Consider the following 22,929-nt stretch of genomic DNA (forward strand, 5'->3'; position numbering starts at 1 on the left):
TGGGGGCACAGGATGGGAGCACCACATTACAGAGTGGGGGCGCAGGATGGCAGCAGCACTTGACAGGATGAGGGCGCAGGATGGGAGCAGCACATGACAGGATGGGGGCGCAGGATGGGAGCACCACATTACAGAATGGGGGCGCAGGATGGCAGCAGCACACACCAGGATGGGGGAGCAGGATGGCAGCAGCACATGACAGGATGAGGGCGCAGGATGGGAGCAGCACATGACAGGATGGGGGCGCAGGGTGGCAGCAGCACTTGACAGGAGGGGGGCGCAGGATGGGAGCACCACATTACAGAATGGGGGCGCAGGATCGGAGCAGCACATGACAGGATGGGAGCAGCACATGACAGGATGAGGCGCAGGATGGGAGCAGCACATGACAGAATGGGGGCGCAGGATGGCAGCAGCACATGACAGGATGAGGGCGCAGGATGGGAGCAGCACATGACAGGATGAGGGCGCAGGATGGGAGCAGCACATGACAGAATGAGGCGCAGGATAGGAGCAGCACATGACAGGATGGGGGCGCAGGATAGGAGCACCACATTACAGAATGGGGGCGCAGGATGGGAGCAGCACATGACTGGATGGGGTAAGCACATACCAGGATGGGAGCAGCACATGACAGGATTTGGGCGCAGGATGGCAGCAGCACTTGACAGGATGGGGGCGCAGGATGGGAGCACCACATTACAGAATGGGGGCGCAGGATGGGAGCAGCACATGACAGAATGGGGGCGCAGGATGGGAGCACCACATTATAGAATGGGGGTGCAGGATGGCAGCAGCACTTGACAGGATGGGGGCGCAGGATGGGAGCACCACATTACAGAATGGGGGCGCAGGATGGCAGCAGCACATGACAGGATGGGGGCGCAGGATGGGAGCAGCCCATGACAGGATGGGGGCGCAGGATGGGAGCAGCCCATGACACGATGGGGGCGCAGGATGGGAGCAGCACATGACAGGATGGGGGCGCAGGATGGGAGCAGCACATACCAGAATGGGGGCAGAGGATGGGAGCAGCACATTACTGAATGGGGGCGCAGGATGGGAGCAGCACATTACAGAATGGGGGCGCAGAATGAGAGCAGCACATACCAGAATGGGGGCGCAGGATGGGAGCAGCACATGACAGGATAGGGGCGCAGGATGGGTGCAGCACATGACAGAATTGGGGCGCAGGATGGGAGCAACACATGACAGGATAGGGGTGCAGGATGGGAGCAGCACATGACAGGATGGGGGTGCAGGATGGGAGCAGCACATGACAGGATGGGGGTGCAGGATGGGAGCAGCACATGACAGGATGGGGGCGCAGGATGGGAGCAGCACATACCAGGATGGGGGTGCAGGATGGGAGCAGCACATGACAAGATGGAGGCCATATACCAATATAAATGCTCGCCACCCGGGCGTAAAACGGGTTCAATAGCTAGTAATAATAATAATAATATTAGCAAATGGATACCTAAGGTCCTGCCATGCAGGCACATGAGGAAAGAGACAGCGAATCAGAAGAACGACACTACATTTCTAATTGGAAGTATTTGCTAATATTATTATTATTACACCTACTAAATATTGGGATAAGATCTTGGAGATGGGAATACCCCTTCAAGGCTAATGTATAGCAGATGTGAGCATAGCCATACCTGTACAGTACATTGGTACCATTTGATTTAGGTAAAGCCGAGATTCTAAAGAAATGTAACTTTATGGGTCAAGCAATCATGTTGAAAAAAAACTGAGTATTTTTAAGCAAGTAACAGATCACTTGATCTACTAAATCAGCTTGTCTTATTTGACGCAATTATCAGAAATTCAAGATTTTTCATTTATATGCAATTCATGCAATCTAGCATCAATGGGACCTGGTAAATGCCACATGGTAAATAAACCGCATTAATTGCCATGTTAGTAGAACATGCAAACATCAAGTTCTGGATATCTTCTTGTATCAATAATAATAATCCAAATAATTATTTGATTTTTAACAGTGACAATGCAGAAAATATGTATTTCTTCTCTGAAATTGCCCTTACACTAAACGAACCTGATGACAGCACTGCTCCCACGGATAGTCGGCATCGGCCAGACCAGCGATTAATGGAGAATGGCAAGTGGGATGAGGCCAGTGGGGAGAAGCAGCGGCTAGAGGAAAAACAGAGAGCTGTTCGGAGGAGAAGAGAGGCAGAGGCGGTGGAGGCCTTAGAAGAAGGTATATCGGTTTGTCTATTTTTATGTGAATAATTGTATTTTACTAGATGACTTTTAAAGGGGGTCCATTAGGTGAAACTGACAGTATAAGCTAAGCACATATCTTGTAGGGGATACAGCCCTTATCAAAATTGCACCTATAGTGTTCTGGTTGGTACCTCTGTTCTTCTGCAACTAAAGTTTAATTGAACATGCTAATCAGGTTACATGGTGCACCCTGGTGTGGCCAAGAAAAGGGGAGGCCAACATCAACGAATAAAAAACACTTTATTTTCTTCTTTGTTAAAATAATACACAAGCCACATAAAAACACAGGAGAAAGCATTACGCGTTTCAGGCTCTTTAGTACACTATGACGTACTAAACGAACTACTGAAAGAGCCTGAAATGCGTAAATCAGTGAATGCTTTCTCCTGTTTTAGGTGGCTTGTGTATCATTTTAACAAAGAAAATAAACTGTCTTTTATTTGTTGATGTTGGCTCCCTTATGTTTGGATTACACTATGGAAATAATAAAAGAACAATCCCACCAATAGTTTCAGGTGCTGTCCTTTTTGTATGATCCAGGTCTGGTCCCTTGTGCCAGGTCAGCTCACTTCAGTAGTCAATTTATAGAGAGAAGGACATCAGGGGGGAGGCAATGACCACAACTCACACAATACCCCCAACCATTCTCAAGGAGAGCCATATTGATACTACCACTTGCATTTGGGCAAGTGATGCCCCTGCCTATACCTTTATTGACCCCTTGTCTCCCCTGATGAGTTTTCAAACAAAACGCGTAGGGAGCTCTATGGGGAATTGATTTGTGGTTCCCAAGGCTCTCTTTGAGAATGGTTGGGGGTATTGTGTGGGTTGTGGTTATTACCTCACCCCCTGATGTCCTTCTCTCTATAAATTGACTACTGAAGTGAGCTGACCTGGCACAAGGGACCAGACCTGGATCTTACAAAAAGGACAGCACCTGAAACTATTGGTGAGATTGATCCTTTATTATTTCTATACCCTTTACATATAGATAGGTATAGGTATTACCTGAATTTATGTTGTGTGTCTCTTATTGAGCCTATAGCTCTTTCTAATTAGTTATGTTAAAGGTTATATTTTAAAATACCCTCTACACTGCTGTATACACATTGGATTACACTATGCTTACCGTGCATCTCCTATTGCAGAGAGTGAGCCAGGAGGCTCAGTTTATGCAGAATAAGGGCAGTGATTACAGCACTAAAGGTTCAATGTTTATAGGGACTCTGTCGAATAAAGATTTAGGCCCGATTCATTATTGCATTTGCACTTTCGTTGAGCTTTTGGTGTTTTGCCCCTTTGTTTTTGTTCACGCCATTTTGAAAGTCACTTTTTTACACGTTTGTCTGTGTTTTCTTTTGTTCTTTATTAGTTCGTGGGCAGAGTTTAGAGTTTCCAGATGTACTCCGGTACTTCCCCAAAGTGATTTCATATTTGCCTGAAAATTTGGCCCGAATTCTGCAAGATTTTAGCAGAACATGTGACCTTTTTTTGCGCTAAACTGTCAAATAACAGGTTAAAGGCGAAAAAAAGAGCGTTTTTTTTATTTTGATCGATATTCATGAACTTCCTGCACCAATTTAAGAATTCGATTAAACTGTCAGTTTAGGCTGATGGACTTTTATAAAGGAGTATTTTCAAGTTTGGAAGTTATTCCATATCAATGAGATAGGGGATAACTTTTGATTGCTAGGACCCCACCGATCCTGAGAACCAGTGCTCTAAAGAGCCCAATGTAAATGTAGCCGTGGCTGATCATGCTCACTGCCGCTCCCTTTATTAATAGGACCGCATTCAATTGGCCTTCAAGCTCTCCCATAAGAATGAATGGAACGGTGGGGGACCCAGCAGGCCCTTACATAGAAATCATGGGGCCCCATAGCGGAAGTTCTAATTGGGCCCCCAGCCCCCCCCCAAAAAATAAAAATAAATAATTGTCGGGGTCACAGTAGAGCATATCACACAACATTCCAGCCTTTACATAGTAATTATCCCCCTGCTGAAGTGTTATATTCCTCTTTCATTGCCACCAAAAAGTATCATGCAAACAAAAGTGCCCCCCAAACACAGTATGATACCCCCCATGGTGAATTCCTCCTCATGCATAGTATAATGACCCTACTGTACCCCACCTCAACTCCCAAGGCAATGTATGGTGACCACAACACAGTATGATCTCCCAACTGTGACCCCCACACAGCCCTCCATGCAGTATAATGGGCGCCTACATATAGTATAATGGCCTGCACTAGCCCTCCAAACAGTATAATGACCCCCACACAGTATGAAGGACCCCATAAAAACCTTCACACTGTATAATTGCTTGCATACAGTATAATGGACCCCCACATATTATAATGGCCCCACATAGCCTTCCATATAGTATAATGCACCCCCCATAATCCTCCATATAGTATAATGCACTCCCCATGGTCCTCCATAGAATATAATGCACTCCCCATGGTCCTCCACGCAATATAATGTACCCCCCATGGTCCTCTATACAAGTATAATGCACCCCCCATGGTCCGCCGCACAATATAATGTGCCCACCATGATCCTCCATACAGTATAATGCACCCCCATGGTCCTCCATGCAGTATAATGCACCCCCATGGTCCTCCATGCAGTATAATGCATCCCCATGGTCCTCTATACAAGTATAATACCCCCCATGGTCCTCCACACAATATAATATTCCCACCATGATCCTCCATACAGTATAATGCACCCCCGTGGTCTTCCACACAGTATAATGTGCCCACCATGGCCCTCAACACAGTATAATGCACCCCCATGGTCCTCCATGCAGCATAATGCACCCCATGGTCCTCCATGCAGCATAATGCACCCCTATGGTCCTCCATACAGTATAATGCACCCCCATGGTGCTCCATGCAGTATAATGCACCCTCTATGGTCCTGCATACAGTATAATGCACCCCCATGGTCCTCCATACAATATAATGCACCCCCCATGGTCCTCCATACAGCATAATGCACCTCCATGGTCCTCCACACAGTATAATGCACCCCTTGGTCCTCCATACAGTATAATGCACCCCCATGGTCCTCCATACAGTATAATGCACCTCCATGGTCCTCCACGCAGTATAATGCACCCCCCAATGGTCCTCCATGCAGTATAATGCACCCCCTATGGTCCTGCATACAGTATAATGCACTCTCCATAGTTCTCCATACAATATAATGCACCCCCATAGTCCTCCATACAGTACAATGCACCCCCCATGGTCCCGCATACAGTATAATGCACCAACCATGGTCCTCCATGCAATATAATGCACTCCCATGGTCCTCCATACAATATAACGCACCCCCTATGGTCCTCTATACAGCATAATGCACCCCATGGTCCTCCACACAGTATAATGCACCCCCATGGTCCTCCACATAGTATAATGCACCACCATGGTCATCCACACAGTATAATGCACTTCCATGGTCCTCCATACAGTATAATGCACCCCCATGGTCCTCCATGCAGCATAATGCACCACCATGGTCCTCCATACAGTATAATGCACCCCTATGGTGCTCCATACAGTATAATGCACCCTCTATGGTCCTGCGTACAGTATAATTCACCCCCATGGTCCTCCATACAATATAATGCACCCCCCATGGTCCTCCATACAGCATAATGTACCTCCATGGTCCTCCACACAGTATAATGCACCCCTTGGTCCTCCATGCAGTATAATGCACCCCCCATGGTCCTCCTTCAGCATAATGCACCCCCCATGGTCCTCCATACAGTATAATGCACCCCCATAGTCCTCCATGCAGTATAATGTGCCCACTATGGTCCTCCACACAGTATAATGCACTCCCATGGCCCCCCATGCAGCATAATGCACCCCCTTGTTCCTCCATGCAGCATAATGCACCCCCATGGTCCTCCATACAGTATAATGCACCCTCTATGGTCCTGCATACAGTATAATGCACCCCCATGGTCCTCCATACAATATAATGCACCCCCATGGTCCTCCATACAGCATAATGCACCTCCATGGTCCTCCACACAGTATAATGCACCCCTTGGTCCTCCATACAGTATAATGCACCCCCATGGTGCTCCATGCAGTATAATGCACCCTCTATGGTCCTGCATACAGTATAATGCACCCCCATGGTCCTCCATACAATATAATGCACCCCCCATGGTCCTCCATACAGCATAATGCACCTCCATGGTCCTCCACACAGTATAATGCACCCCTTGGTCCTCCATACAGTATAATGCTCCCCCATGGTCCTCCATACAGTATAATGCACCCCCATGGTCCTCCATGCAGTATAATGCACCCCATGGTCCTCCATGCAGTATAATGCATCCCCATGGTCCTCTATACAAGTATAATACCCCCCATGGTCCTCCACACAATATAATATTCCCACCATGATCCTCCATACAGTATAATGCACCCCCATGGTCTTCCACACAGTATAATGTGCCCACCATGGCCCTCAACACAGTATAATGCACCCCCATGGTCCTCCATGCAGCATAATGCACCCCATGGTCCTCCATGCAGCATAATGCACCCCTATGGTCCTCCATACAGTATAATGCACCCCCATGGTGCTCCATGCAGTATAATGCACCCTCTATGGTCCTGCATACAGTATAATGCACCCCCATGGTCCTCCATACAATATAATGCACCCCCCATGGTCCTCCATACAGCATAATGCACCTCCATGGTCCTCCACACAGTATAATGCACCCCTTGGTCCTCCATACAGTATAATGCACCCCCATGGTCCTCCATACAGTATAATGCACCCCCATGGTCCTCCACACAGTATAATGCACCCCCATGGTCCTCCATATAGTATAATGCACCCCCCATGGTCCTCCACACAGTATAATGCACCCCCCATGGTCCTCCATACAGTATAATGCACCCCCCATGGTCCTCCACGCAGTATAATGCACCCCCCAATGGTCCTCCATGCAGTATAATGCACCCCCTATGGTCCTGCATACAGTATAATGCACTCCCCATAGTCCTCCATACAATATAATGCACCCCCATAGTCCTACATACAGTACAATGCACCCCCATGGTCCTCCATACAGTATAATGCACCCCCCATGGTCTTCCATACAGCATAATGCACCCCATGGTCCTCCATGTAGTATAATGCACTCCCCATGGTCCTCCATGCAGTATAATGCACTCCCCCATGGTCCTCCATGCTGTATAATGCACTCCCGCAATGGTCCTCCATATAGTATAATGCCCCCAGATGGGCCTCCATATAGTATAAAGCCCCCCCGTGGTCCTCCATGCAGTGTAATGCACTCTTCATGGTCCTCCATGCAGTACAATGCACTCCTCATACTGTATTATGGCCACCAGTCACTGATTTAAAAAAAATAAATACAATACTAACCTCTCCTGGTTCCAGCCGATCCTCCAATCCCCTCAGTGTGCAGTGTGAAGCGCAGGACATCTCAGAGCAGTGGGTGCCCTGTAATGATGTCATACGTCGAAGAAGAATGATGGGAGTGGAAACTCCTTCTGACGCTCCCTCCTCCATCATCATTGCTTGCACTGGGCCCACCCTCCGGCCGTCAGCGTGAGCAATGATGATGGAGGAGGACGCGTCAGAAGACGTTTCCATTCCCATCATTCTGTGCAGGCGAGCGCCTGGGCAGTGCGGGTGCTAACGGGCGGAGGCGGGGCCCGATGCGGTGAGGGCCCACTTGCGGTGAAGGCCCGCTGTGGGCCCCCCCGGCTCAAGGGTCCCATAGCAGTGGCGTGGCCTGCCACCATTGGCAGTACACCACTGCATATATGCACACACATATATATATATACTGTGTGTGTATACAGTACAGACCAAAAGTTTGGACACACCTCATTTAAAGATTTTTCTGTATTTTCTTGACTATGAAAATTGTACATTCACACTGAAGGCATCAAAACTATGAATTAACACACATGGAATTATATAGTTAACAAAAAAATGTGAAACAACTGAAAATATGTCTTATATTCTAGGTTCTTCGAAGTAGCCACCTTTTGCTTTGATGACTGCTTTCCACACTCTTGGCATTCTCTTGATGAGCTTCAAGAGGTAGTCACCGGAAATGGTCTTCCAACAATCTTGAAGGAGTTCCCAGAGATGCTTAGCACTTGTTGGCCCTTTTGCCTTCACTCTGCGGTCCAGCTCACCCCAAACCATCTCGATTGGGTTCAGGTCTGGTGACTGTGGAGGCCAGGTCATCTGGCGTAGCACCCCATCACTCTCCTTCTTGGTCAAATACCCCTTACACAGCCTGGAGGTGTGTTTGGGGTCATTGTCCTGTTGAAAAATAAATGATGGTCCAACTAAACACAAACCGGATGGAATAACATGTCGCTGCAAGATGCTGTGGTATTCATGCTGGTGCAGTATGCCTTCAATTTTGAATAAATCCCCAACAGTGTCACCAGCAAAGCACCCCCACACCATCACACCTCCTCCTCCGTGCTTCACGGTGGGAGCCAGGCATGTAGAGTCCATCTGTTCACCTTTTCTGCGTCGCACAAAGACACGGTGGTTGGAACCAAAGATCTCAAATTTGGACTCATCAGACCAAAGCACAGATTTCCACTGGTCTAATGTCCATTCCTTGTGTTCTTTAGCCCAAACAAGTCCCTTCTGCTTGTTGCCTGTCCTTAGCAGTGGTTTCCTAGCAGCTATTTTACCATGAAGGCCTGCTGCACAAAGTCTCCTCTTAACAGTTGTTGTAGAGATGTGTCTGCTGCTAGAACTCTGTGTGGCATTGACCTGGTCTCTAATCTGAGCTGCTGTTAACCTGCGATTTCTGAGGCTGGTGACTCGGATAATCTTATCCTCAGAAGCAGAGGTGACTCTTGGTCTTCCTTTCAAGGGGCGGTCCTCATGTGAACCAGTTTCTTTGTAGCGCTTGATGGTTTTTGCAACTGCACTTGGGGACACTTTCAAAATTTTCCCAATTTTTTGGACTGACTGACCTTCATTTCTTAAAGTAATGATGGCCACTCGTTTTTCTTTACTTAGCTGCTTTTTTCTTGCCATAATACAAATTCTAACAGTCTATTCAGTAGGACTATCAGCTGTGTATCCACCAGACTTCTGCACAACACAACTGATGGTCCCAACCCCATTTATAAGGCAAGAAATCCCACTTATTAAACCTGACAGGGCACACCTGTGAAGTGGAAACCATTTCCGGTGACTACCTCTTGAAGCTCATCAAGAGAATGCCAAGAGTGTGCAAAGCAGTCATCAAAGCAAAAGGTGGCTACTTTGAAGAACCTAGAATATAAGACATATTTTCAGTTGTTTCACACTTTTTTGTTAAGTATATAATTCCACATGTGTTAATTCATAGTTTTGATGCCATCAGTGTGAATGTACAATTTTCATAGTTATGAAAATACAGAAAAATCTTTAAATGAGAAGGTGTGTCCAAACTTTTGGTCTGTACTATATATATATATATATATATATATATATATATATATATATATATATATATATATATATATATAATCACACACATATGCATACACATATATGCACACACACACATATGCATCTATAATATGACGCTACAAGCGTCCCTTTGTCCGAAGCCTTTATAGACTACACAAGCGCGAAGCACCTGTGCAGTCTAGCTCCAGACAGAAGAATGCATCGAGCCGTTACAGGTAAGAGGGGCGTATGGCGCCGGAGATCGCGGTATGCGTAGACACAATGCATACTGCGATCTCCGGCGCCATACTTACATTCTTACCTGTCTGGGAGGAGCGTTGCCGCGGCGCTTCTGTTCTGGCCGGAGACCGGGGCAGGATTGCGGCTTTGAAATTAGCGCATACACGTAGCGCGCTATCCGTCGCCATTTTACTGAAGACACATTTGCAGTGTGTCTTCAGCAAAATGGCGCCGGACAGCGCGGTATGGGCACGCGCGTACTCCGACGCCACACTCCTTCCCCGACCTCCGGCAGAACGTGACGCAGCGCTGGAGCACAGGGAAGAAAGGTGAGTATAATTGTTTATAGTTTTGTGTGTGTGCAGCATAATAGGGATGAGGGGGTACCATACATACCAGGATAGGGATGAGGGGGTACCATACGTACCAGGATAGGGATGAGGGGGTACCATACATACCAGGATAGGGATGAGGGGGTACCGTGCATACCAGGATAGGGATGAGGGGGGTACCATGCTTAACAGGATAGGGATGAGGGGGTACCATGCATACCAGGTTACAGATGAGGGGGCCATTCATACCAGGATGAGGAATGGGGTGCTATACATACCAGGATAGGGATGAGGGGGTACCATACATACCAGGATAGGAATGAGGGGGTACCATGCATACCAGGATAGGGATGAGGGGGCCATGCATACCAGGATACGGATGAGGGGTACCATACATACCAGGATAGAGATGAGGGGTGCCATGCGTACTAGGATAGGGATGAGGGGTGCCATGCGTACCAGGATAGGGATGAGGGGGCCATGCATACCAGGATTGGGAAAGAAGGGCCATGCAAACCAGGATAGGGATGAGGGGGTCATGCATACCAGGATAGGGATGAGGGGCCATACATACCAGGATAGGGATGAGGAGGCCATATACTGTATACCAGGATAGAGATGAGGGGTACCATGCATACCAGTATAGGGATGCGGGATGGGGTGCCATGCATACCAGGATGAGGGGTACCATACATACCAGTATGAGGGATGGGGTGCCATGCATACCAGGATTGGGGGATGAGGGGTGCCATGCATACCAGGATAGGGATGAGGGGGCCATACATACCAGAATAGGGATGAGGGGTACCATGTATACCAGGATAGGGATGAGGGGTACCACGCATACCAGGATAGGGATGCGGGGTACCATGCATACCAGGATGAAGGATGGGGTGCCATGCAAGCCAGGATGAGGGATGGGGTGCCATGCATACCATGGTGAGGGGTACCATACATACCAGGATAGGGATGAGGGGGGCATACATACCAGGATATGGATGAGGGGGGCATACATACCAGGATAGGGATGAGGGGTACCATGTATACCAGGATAGGGATGAGGGGTACCACGCATACCAGGATAGTGATGCGGGGTACCATGCATACCAGGATGAGGGATGGGGTGCCATGCAAACCTGGATGAGGGATGAGGGGCCATGCATACCAGGATAAGGCTGAGGGGGCCATACATACCAGGATTGGGGATGAGGGAGCCATGCATACCAGGATGAGAGATTGGGTGCCATGCATACCAAGATTGGGATAAGGGGTACCACACATACCAGGATAGTGATGCGGGGTACCATGCATACCAGGATGAGGGATGGGGTGCGATGCAAACCAAGATAAGGGATGAGGGGCCATGCATACCAGGATAAGGCTGAGGGGGCCATACATACCAGGATTGGAGATGAGGGAGCCATGCATACCAGGATGAGAGATTGGGTGCCATGCATACCAGGATTGGGATGAGGGGTGCCATGTATACCAGATTTGGGATAGGGGGGCCATGCATACCAGGATTGGGGATGAGGGGGCCATGCATACCAGGATAAGGCTGAGGGGGCCATACATACCAGGATTGGGGATGAGGGAGCCATGCATACCAGGATGAGAGATTGGGTGCCATGCATACCAGGATTGGGATGAGGGGTGCCATGTATACCAGATTTGGGATAGGGGGGGCCATGCATACCAGGATTGGGGATGAGGGAGCCATGCATACCAGGATATGGATGAGGGGTACCATACATACCAGGATAGGGATGAGCGGGTACCATGCATACCAGGATAGGGATGAGGGGGCCATGCATACCAGGATGAGGGATGGGTGCCATGCATACCAGGATTTGGGATGAGGGGTGCCATGCATACCAGGATTGGGGATGAGGGGGCCATGCATACCAGGATGAGGGATGGGGTGCCATGCATACCAGGATGAGGGATGGGGTGCCATGCATACCAGGATTGGGGATGAGGGGTGCCATGCATAACAGGATTGGGGATGAGGGGTGCCATGCATACCAGGATTGGGGATGAGGGGGCCATGGCCATGCATACCAGGATGAAGGATGGGGTGCCATGCATACCAGGATTGGGATGAGGGGTGCCATGCATACCAGGATTGGGGATGAGGGGGTACCATACATACCAGGATAGGGATGAGGGGGTACCATACATACCAGGATAGGGATGAGGGGGTACCATGCATACCAGGATAGGGATGAGGGGCCATGCATACCAGGATAGGGATGAGGGGGCCATGCATACCAGGATACGGATGAGGGGTACCATACATACCAGGATAGGGATGAGGGGTGCCATGCGTACCAGGATAGGGATGAGGGGTGCCATGCGTACCAGGATAGGGATGAGGGGTGCCATGCATACCGGGATTGGGGATGAGGGGGCCATGCATACCAGGATGAGGGATGGGGTGCCATGCATACCAGGATGAGGGATGGGGTGCCATGCATACCAGGATTGGGGATGAGGGGTGCCATGCATAACAGGATTGGGGATGAGGGGTGCCATGCATACCAGGATTGGGGATGAGGGGGCCATGGCCATGCATACCAGGATGAAGGATGGGGTGCCATGCATACCAGGATTGGGATGAGGGGTGCCATGCATATCAGGATTGGGGATGAGGGGTGCCATGCATACCAGGATTGGGGATGAGGAGTGCCTTGCATACCAGAATAGGAATGAGGGGGTACCATGCATACCAGGATAGGGATGAGGGGTGCCATGCATACCAGAATAGGGATGGGGTGCCATGCATACCAGGATGAGGGATGGGGAGCCATGCATACCAGGATACAGATGAGGGGCCATGCATACCAGGATAGGGATGCTGGGTGCTATGCATACCAGGAGGAGGGATGTGGTGCCATGCATACCAGAATAGGGATGAGGGGCCATGCATAACATGATAGGGATGAGGGGTACCATGCATACCAAGATGAGGGATGGGGTGCCATGCATTCCAGGATGAGGGTTACTATACATACCAGGATAGGGATGGGGTACCATGCATACCAGGATAGGGATGAGGAGTGCCATGCATACCAGGATGGGAGAGAGGGGCCCATGCATACCAGGATAAGGCTGAGGGGGCCATACATACCAGGATTGGGGATGAGGGAGCCATACATACCAGGATTGGGATGAGGTGTGCCATGCATACCAGGATTGGGGGTGAAGGGTGCCATGCATACCAGGATAGGGATGAGGGGTACCATGCATACCAGGATAGGAATGAGGGGTGCCATGCATACCAGGAAAGGGATGAGGGGTGCCATACATACCAGGATAGGGATGAGGGGTGCTATGCATACCAGGATAGGGAGGAGGGATGCCATGCATACCAGGATAGGATGGGGGCCACACATAACAGGATGGGGGAACAGGATTGGGGAGAACAAATACCAGGATGGAGGCAGCACAAATACCAGGATGGGGACAGCACAAATACCAGGATAGGAACAGCACATAACAGGATGGGGGCACAGGATGGGGCCAGCACATAACAGGATGGGGGCAGCACATAGCAGCATGGGGGCAGCACATAGCTGGATAGGGGCAGCACATACCAGGATGGGAGACCATATACCAATAAAAATGCTCGCCACCCGGGCGTAGAACGGGTTTAATAGCTAGTACACATATATGCACACACACACACACACACACACATTACACATGGACTTACCCTCTCTGCAAATGATTGCACATGATGCATTTCTCTGGTGCAGCCTCCCATCTCCCAGGGCCCGGCTGCAGAGCTTTCTTGCAAATTGCAGGGCTGAAGGCAGGAGGGGGAGAGGAGAGCAGTACAATACAGAGCAGGGGAGGCAGAGAGAGCAGGGGCCATGCTGTGAGCTGCCCCTCTGCTGGAGCTGGTTGGCGGAGCCTCATCTCCTGCACTTACAGAGCAGACACTGAGGCATCGCCTGCGTGGCGGACACAGTGCGGCCAGAGGTGAAGAGGTAGGTCCTTCTGACACCGGGCCACCGAATCCTCTGGAGGTCCTGACAGAGCCTGGCTGTTTTCAACTGTATCTGCATCCTGAGGATGCAGATACTGTTGAGATTGTGATGTGGGATGGAGGGGTCCGATGCCATTTCACATTGGGCCCCACTGTCTCATGGGCCCCATGCGTGGGCTGCCGCTATGGACGGTACGCCCCTGGGACCCAACAATCGGACCCCCAGCGATCAGGAAGTTTCACCTATTCATTGGATGATGGATAACAGCCAAACTTTAGAATATCCCTTTAAAGAGAACAACAGGTAAACCAGGTGGGGTAGTAATACACACTGTATGGACCCCCATAACTCCCTGCCACCAATGCCTTTAAAGTAGTGACCCATCTCATTTATGGGCGGAAACCATTCATTATTGTCATGTAACTATGTTTTCATATGTATCAGCATACAGCTCTTCTTTTTATAACATTTATTCTTGTTCTCTTCCGTTCACGTACATGTCCTTGCAGGTAATGACTATGAAGGGTATCAGCCACTGTGGTTTGAGAGGAAGGTCGATCCATACACCAATGAGCTCATGTGCATTTATAAAGGAGGATACTGGGAGAGCAAAGAAAAGCAAGACTGGTCGAAATGTCCTGATATTTTCTGACAGCGCCTGGGACAACGAAAGCTCACAGATCTCGCCGGCCTCAATGAGGGGCTGCATACAACAGGCAAAGACTCTTTAACGCTCAGGAACAGGCAGCAAAGGCCGACTACCAATGTGAACAAAGCAGAAATACAAACCAAAACACATGCCAAAATAACCACATCCGAGCGGGAGATTCGAGGGGGAACAGGGATCTGAGGCGTATTTTTTAAAGCTTTTCATTTTACAACATTGGAATTTCTTTTTTATCAACTACCGTAATAGTTGGGAAATAAGAATATTTATTTTGATGTTTATTTTAACATTTACTATATATACACGTACATACGTATATGTATAAATATATATATATATATATAATTGGGCTTTGTTCAATAAGGGTTTTTCTCTAGTTCTCAAGTCAATCTTTCACAAGTACAATCTTAGACTTTGAGCAAAGCATAGAAAATGAAGGTACTCTTAGCTATATAATTTATTTATGTACATTAGATGCATATGTATATTCTTGTTAACAAATTATAAAATGCTTTTAATTATGGGCAGCGAGGAAATCACTAATTCTGATGACGGTGGTCATTTGTACATTTCTTGAAAAGTTTGTACACTAAATGATGGGTCCGGTATTCAGTTACAATTAACATCACTGTGTTATATCTTTATTTTTTAATTGACTAGGGCACTTTTGTTGATACTTTTCCAAAGATCATGGCCCTCTTTTACTAGGCAATTGTATTCATGTTCAAGTAGATCAGGGTGAAATGGTAGCCCACAGGGCGGCGCTGCTTTGTAAGCCTGGGCTATTAATGACTGGTTATTAAAAGGCTTCATTACATGGCTTCTTTGTATGACAAGACAATGTTGCAATGGATTTACTTCTTATTCTTCATGGTAGTAAGGATATAATGTTGTATAAGCCTCATGCACAATGTCTTAGCACGGATCCGTGTTGTACTAATCCATAATAGGATGGCCATAGAGTGCTATGGAGATAAATAATGGATCTATGAGAAAAATAAAACATGGCATTGCCCAACACATGCCATATTAGGCTTTTAAGATGGATACAATGCCTCCATACAGCAGCACACAGACTGCTAACAGTTCTGTAATAGGGACCTGTTTCCTTTCACACAGGGTCCCTGCATGGCTTTGATATGTGCATAAGCTCTTAGTCCAGTCTTAGTTCCAAAATCTACAGCCCCAATTCCAAAAAAGTTGGGAGGCTGTGTAACGTGTAAAGAAAACAATAATGCAATGATTTGGAAATCTCTTATAGACATATTTTATTCACAACAGAACATAAAGCACAGATCAGAAGCTGAAAGTCAGACATTTTCCAGCTCATTTGAAAAAAATTAACTAAATTGATGGGAGCAACACATCTCCAAAAAGTTTGGCCCAGGCCATGTCTACCATTGTGTATCATCCCTCCCCTCTTCTTTTTACATAAGTCTGTAAACATCTTGGAAGTGAGTAGATAGATTGCTGGAGTTTTGGGCGAGGAATGTTGTCCCATTCTTGTCTGATGTAGGATTCAAGCAGCTCGATTGTCCGAGGTCTTTGTAGAATTTTTTATTCTATAATGCGCCAAATGTTTTCTATTGGTGAAGGTTCTGGACTGCAGGCGGCCAGTTCATCACCCAAACTCCTATTCTGTGAAGCCATGCTGTTGTGATGGGTGCAGTATGTGGTTTAGCATTGTCTTGCTGAAATATACAAGGTCTTCCCTGAAATAGACATTGTCTGGATGGGAGCATGTGTTTTATTAAAACCTCTATACAAGGCCTCATTCACACATCAGTGTTTAAATAAGTACATGGAAAAATAGTACTGTGTTATCAGCGTTTGGGATCAGTGTGACATCAGTGTTTGGTCCATGTGTCTGTTTTTACCATCAGTGTTTTTCAAGGATTGATAAATATCTAAGTAAATTACAAAGCTCTTTCTATCCTTTGCAATGTTGCACATGGGACTGCACACTGATGCCATCTCTGTGCTTTACATGTTTTTCACAGACCCATTTGTATTGGACGTTTTCAGCCATGATACCATAAAAAATGAACCTATCTCCAGGAGTTTTGCACTGACACATGGTCTGTATAAAAACACGGACATGTGAATAGGACAGTAGGTTATAATAGGTATTTGTTGTATCCGTGAAAAGAATGGAAGCAACAGGGACGTCTGAATGATGCCCAATACTCAGCATGGATTGTGCCTTTCAAGATGTGTTGCTGCCATCAACTTCTAATAGTTAATATTATCAAATGAAATGGAAAAAATCTAAAGTTCACCTTCTGATCTGTGTTCTATGTTGTGAATAAAATATGGATGAGATTTCCAAATATTGCATTCTTGTTTCCTTCACATTTTACACATCAACCCAACTTTTTTGGAAATGGTGTTGTGTACTGTCTATCTCCTGAACATAAGACAAGTTCCTTTGTTGCCTGGAAGGTGCTATTAGAAGTAATATGACAGGCACTTAGGATACAGTACATCTGTACTCTGACATTACTTACGTATCTAAAAATGCTTAGTGAGATACAAAAATTGTTTTTTATGAGGTAATGAGGCATATTTCATAGTAGACCTGGTGGACCTACGACTTGATAGCGCGTTTTTGCTGCCCTTTTGGTTAAATGATCACCAATTCAGGATGTACAAAACTATTCGTTCAGATTCATCCAAATTTATCAACATACTACATAAAAACTAACTTAAATGGAGTTTGTCATCCCCAAAACTCAAATTAAACTACATATACATTCATATAGGGGACTTGGCACCTATAACAATCAAACATGTAGTACAGAGTTCACCAATTTGTTTTTAAAAACGGTTTTATTACTTATGTAATGACGGGTCCTTGGTGCACCCTTGGTGTTGCTTAGAGCGCTGCCTGATCTGAATCCCGAGGCCTGTGTGTCTGCACTGACACTGCAGTAGCTGGGAGCACACAGTTTCAATGCGAGCTCGCGCGCATCCTCCTCTCCTGTCTGCATCGGCTGCCCGCTACTGTATGATCATGTGGGCAGCAAGAGGCCACTTCAGAAAAGAGAGGGGGATGAGAGAATGCCCACACTAATACTGTGTGTGTGCACTTCATGGGCGCCTACAGTGTCAGTGTGGATGCGCAGGGCTGGGGATTCAATTCAGGCACCATTCCAAAGTGAGCGCTGTCAATCAACAAGGTGCGGAGGATTGTAATTGAAGGGGTGGGACGGTGCGCACTGAGCGCTTGGCCCCACCAAGGGTGCACCGAGGATCCCTCATTTACATAGCTAATAAAATATTTTTTATATCAAATGAAATGAGTGAAATCTGTACTACAGGTATGATTTTTATAGGGGCTAAATTACCAGTGTGAATGTATAAGTTGTTTAATCGGAGTGTTCATAGTGACAGACTCTCTATCGGGTGGTATTAAAAATCTATTGGAAAAAACTAATTTGATTTTAAAATTGGCATTGGTGCAATCTCACAACCCAAATTTATTTGTATTGCAACCAAGACAGATTTACAGAAGACTGATGGCAGCTTTACTACCAAGCAGAACATTAAAGGATATTCTGTTACTAAACTGTCACCATGGTGTTATAGCATTATAGTAATTACTTGTTAAACAAATTCTTCTTGTAAATGGGCTTTACAGCGTAAAGAAGAAAAAAGTTAGAAAGTAGCAATCACAACCAGTTAAGAGTCAAGGAGGTGGTCCCGGTCTCCCCTCAGTCATGCAGACCTAGGATTACAAAGCAGTTATAGCGCCATCTAGTCCATGCACATATTAGTACATCTCGCATCACTGCTTATGGATGCCACGTGAGGTGCCTTGTAATACTAATACTGCATGACTGCATACTTTATAACTTGCTCTATATTTCATTTCAGAAGGGAACATCTTTGGAAAGTTATTACCATTATGTGTAACACTTTGGCAGCAGTTGAGGGACCCTATATTCGATAACGGGTTCTCTTTGAATCCTATTGCAATACACTGGAGGTGCTTATTATACTTTTTTTTTATCAGAAGCAACCAGAAAAATTAATTCCTGGTTAAATACATTTTTCAAATTCTGTAATGCCCTATGAAAAGTCAAATCATCTTTACTAACTCCATCGCGAAGCAGACCGTGCAATATTAGGATTCAGATTTTAAAAGAGCAAACCATTTTGATATAAGTATATAAAATGAATGAATTTGCCTTTTTATACAGACATCATGGTGAGGTAGTGACGATTGACAGTAGCGCTTACGTTCAGTTTTAGTGTGATAACTACTCTTTTTGTCACCTGTCTGGAAATCATGGGACTATAATCTACTCCACATAGTGTGCAATTACTAGGGTAGCTTTAGACATTTCACTAGACGTAGTCTTGCTACTACTATTGCAGCTGTATTTTTATATATACTTATTTAACCATGTAAGGATCAGTGAACATGTATATAAAGTCAGGACTACGCCACATGATATAGTGAAGCTAGTTAACAGGTTATAGATCTGTGACACTCCTTCAGGTCCCATTACACGGACCAACCGGCAGCTCGATATAACCGCTGATCAATAAACCTTACCGATCGGTGGCAGTTTATTGGCCTGTTTACGTAGACAGACCGAAGTAAGCGATGCACACCAAGCGATCTGTAATAGATCACTCAATGCGCTTAGACTGCCATGGCTCTCGGAAGTGAGAGTCCTGTTTACACAGGATGACGCACTGCTAAGAACAAGGATCTTTTGCACTATGCAAAAGATTATTTCTCACTATGAATGAGACTTTTGCTCATTTATTGGGTGATTGTCAGCCTGTTTACACCGCAAGATAATCATGAAACAAGCATTTTTAACAACGCTCCTCCATAATTATTTTTCAGTGTAAATGCAGCTTTATTCTAGCGCAGAGCCATAAATGGCCGTTCATCCAGGAGCTGAATGAATGAAGGGGCCGAACTACCAGATGACTGGTCAGTATTACATAATGAGGGTCTTCCAACAAACAGTGTACACCTCGAAAACTGGTCATAGATGTTCATTTTTTTAAACTTGGCCAATCCCAATAACTCCATATAGAAATGCTGACAATCTATTGACCTTGGACAACTATGGCATCTGCAATTGGAAATTATGTTCCCACGGGTCAAATTTTACTTGTTCATGCATTGTTTCCAAAGGAAATTAGAAATGCTGCTTATCTCCCTCTCTTACGGAGTTAGATGTTCTAGATGCTGGCCAAACAATCATTCATCTCATAGCTATGTAATGTCTGTAGCTAAGGGTGCTTTTACATTGCGTTTTGTCAAACCTTCGTTGGTCCTGTCGGGGGCTTACATCTGAAACCCCTGTAAAACAGGATTTGGGCGTATGCGCTGACGGGGCCATAGACTATAATGGTGCCGACAGAGTGAATGTGCGCTCTGAACGTGCATCATTTTTGGGCGTATATTCCTACTGGAGACAGACACCTAGACGCAGTCTACTATATCCGAATTTCCGCTTCCAGTAGGCGTATACGCCAAAAATGATACACAGCAGAGGGCATATTCACTCTGTCGGCACCATTATAGTCTATGGCCCCATCGTTTTGCGGGTGGGGGGAAGGGGGTTTGGACATAAGCCCCGACAGGACCAACGAACGTGTGACAAAATGCAATGTGAAAGCACCCTAACTCAAGGCCGTGTTCACACTATCTCTTTCTGATGCTTTATGTCACAGCTGTAATAAGACTGTAATAGTGGTGAGCTGTCGTATAATAGTGGAAGTGTATTGGGACATAATGTGTCTCCATTTGCTTCATACAGAGGTTTTTTTTTAATCTGTCAAGATTTGTAGAAACATTACAAAAAAGGTGGAGAAAGGCACTTTTAATTCAACCTTTAAACTTCAAAAATATCTTTAAAAAAATAAGGCAACAGAAACAGTGTGTAATATCAGCCATAATAGAATTGGTCTCTTAGGGTTAGGTTTTAAAGAGTAACTGTTTTATTTTTTCCATAAAACAATAGTATAAGTGAAGGTAAGAATTTTTATATCTTACCAGAGAAATCTGCTTCTTTCTCCTCCCAGATTGATATTTCACTATCAATTGATGCGTAAAATTTTAGTTCAGTGAATATAAACTTTCCCATTACTGAGACAGGTGATGGCAGTTGCTGCTCATATAATTCTATGGAGAAGGGAGGTGGAAGAGGAGCTGGAGGCAGACAGACATTCTGCTGCAAGTGCACCTGAAATGATAAATACACTTTAAAGAGGTTGTCCACTACTTCTATAGTGATGACCTATCCTTGGGATAGGTTATCAATGTCTGATCAGCTGGGCTCAGACACTCGGCACCCCGGCCAATCAGCTGTTATCGGTGTCGGCTGCTGGCCGGAAATACTCACTTGCGGAGCTGCTCCGTCTCCTGGTGGAGGCTGCCACAGGGTACTGTACATCCGCTCCTATTGATTTGAATAGGAGGCGGATGTGCATTACCACGTCCCAGCCACTACCAGAAGACGGAGCAGCTCTGCAAGTAAGTATTTACGGCCGGTGGCCACGGATAACGGCTGATCATCGGGGATGCTGGGTGTCTGACCCCAGCCGATCAGACATTGATAACCTATCCTAAGGATAGGTCACCAGTGTAAAAGTAGTGGCCAGCCTCTTTAAATATATGTTTGAAAACCTCGACCACTGCATCTAGGGTGTGTTTTCAGACACATACAACTCTAAAAAAATGTGGACGTACCCTCACGTAATACAATCCCAGGACTACAATACGTGAAAAATGCAATGGGCATCATTACTTTGGCCATATGTATAACTAATACCGCCAGTTTAAATGCCCATTGGTAAAATGTGTTCCGACCAATCTAAGACTTTAGCTCGGACTGCTATACAGAAGTTGTCGTCTGTACGTGGCATGGTTGAAAGAACTAGATAGATCTCATATAGGACAAGATTTTCCTATTTTTCACTTTCACGGTCTAATATGTATGTAGTCTCTAAAGAGGCTGAGGATTTCTTGGTGTTTATATAGGATCTTGCTGTGATAATTTTAGTGCCTGAAACCGCTGCCTTCAAACATCATGCAAAGCCTTTCAATCATAGCTCTGTCACTATAGGAAGATTTTTGCAGGTAGTTTAAATACATAAAATAAAAGTTATTGGTGCAGCCAGATATTTATCAGTAGGCAGCTCCAGAATGCTGCAGTCTATTAATGCAATATAAGAAAGTTATGAAGAATACAGGTAGAGGTAAAATGAAGGTACGAGCCACCTCCAATTGTATCGCCTAAAAACAACAGCTCTCATTGACTCCTGAAACAAGATGTGTAGATCTCAGGGTGTAGCGGCTAATACTTATTACTCAGTAGTGTACAATGTCTGGTCCCATCACTGTGAAGTCTCAATGACAAGATGGGATGGAGGACTTGGGGTCAGAATAAGGTAACAGAATAACCAAAGGATGAATGTACATGAACTGGTTATTGATGGACTGTGAATGCAATGACTGTACTGTCACAAACATGGTGGCTATACTGAAATGTGAATAAAGGTGAAAAGCTGATCGGCTGTGTTTTCCTGCATACAGGTTCATACACTCCGGGAATATTTCTCGTCCCTCTGACGTTACCTGTGGACATTGTGAGAATTTGAAAGACTGTAATAAAAGCACAACATGTTCTGTGGCTCAGAAACAACCATACAAACCCATCAATAAATGATACGATCAGATCTTGTTGTCATGTTTCGATCACAGTGTGAACTTAACGGGGGATACACCGAATCCTTTATACCAGAATATGAGTATAATATAATTTTATGGCCTCTGGGTAATAAAAGTCAAGGACCCAATGAGAAACTTGATTTGGGTGAACATAATGGAGATTTATCAAAAGCTACAGTGATGCTTGAAAATTTGTGACCCTCTCCAGCATTTTCCATATCTCTGCAATGTATGTAGTTTAAAGCGCATCTGTAAGCAGGATTG

The 22,929-nt window shown here is 46.0% G+C and overlaps 1 protein-coding gene across 4 annotated transcripts in view; it reads left to right on the forward strand.

The window, feature by feature from the left end:
- OSBP2 (oxysterol binding protein 2) overlaps positions 1-22,671 on the forward strand; it is a 413,576-nt gene extending 390,905 nt beyond the window's left edge. For all 4 annotated transcript variants that reach the window (XM_073676416.1, XM_073676415.1, XM_073676418.1 and 1 more), the window contains 2 exons: positions 2,010-2,230; positions 14,809-22,671. In XM_073676416.1, the coding sequence (XP_073532517.1) occupies positions 2,010-2,230; positions 14,809-14,951 (364 nt within the window). In that variant the 3' untranslated portion in view covers positions 14,952-22,671. The remainder of the gene's footprint in view (positions 1-2,009; positions 2,231-14,808) is intronic.
- Positions 22,672-22,929: the final 258 nt, after the last annotated feature.

Source organism: Phyllobates terribilis, unplaced genomic scaffold, assembly GCF_046119375.1.
Source record: "Phyllobates terribilis strain yellow unplaced genomic scaffold, ASM4611937v1 Scaffold_1__5_contigs__length_1240528914, whole genome shotgun sequence".
In the NCBI taxonomy this organism is placed as follows: Eukaryota; Metazoa; Chordata; class Amphibia; order Anura; family Dendrobatidae; genus Phyllobates; species Phyllobates terribilis.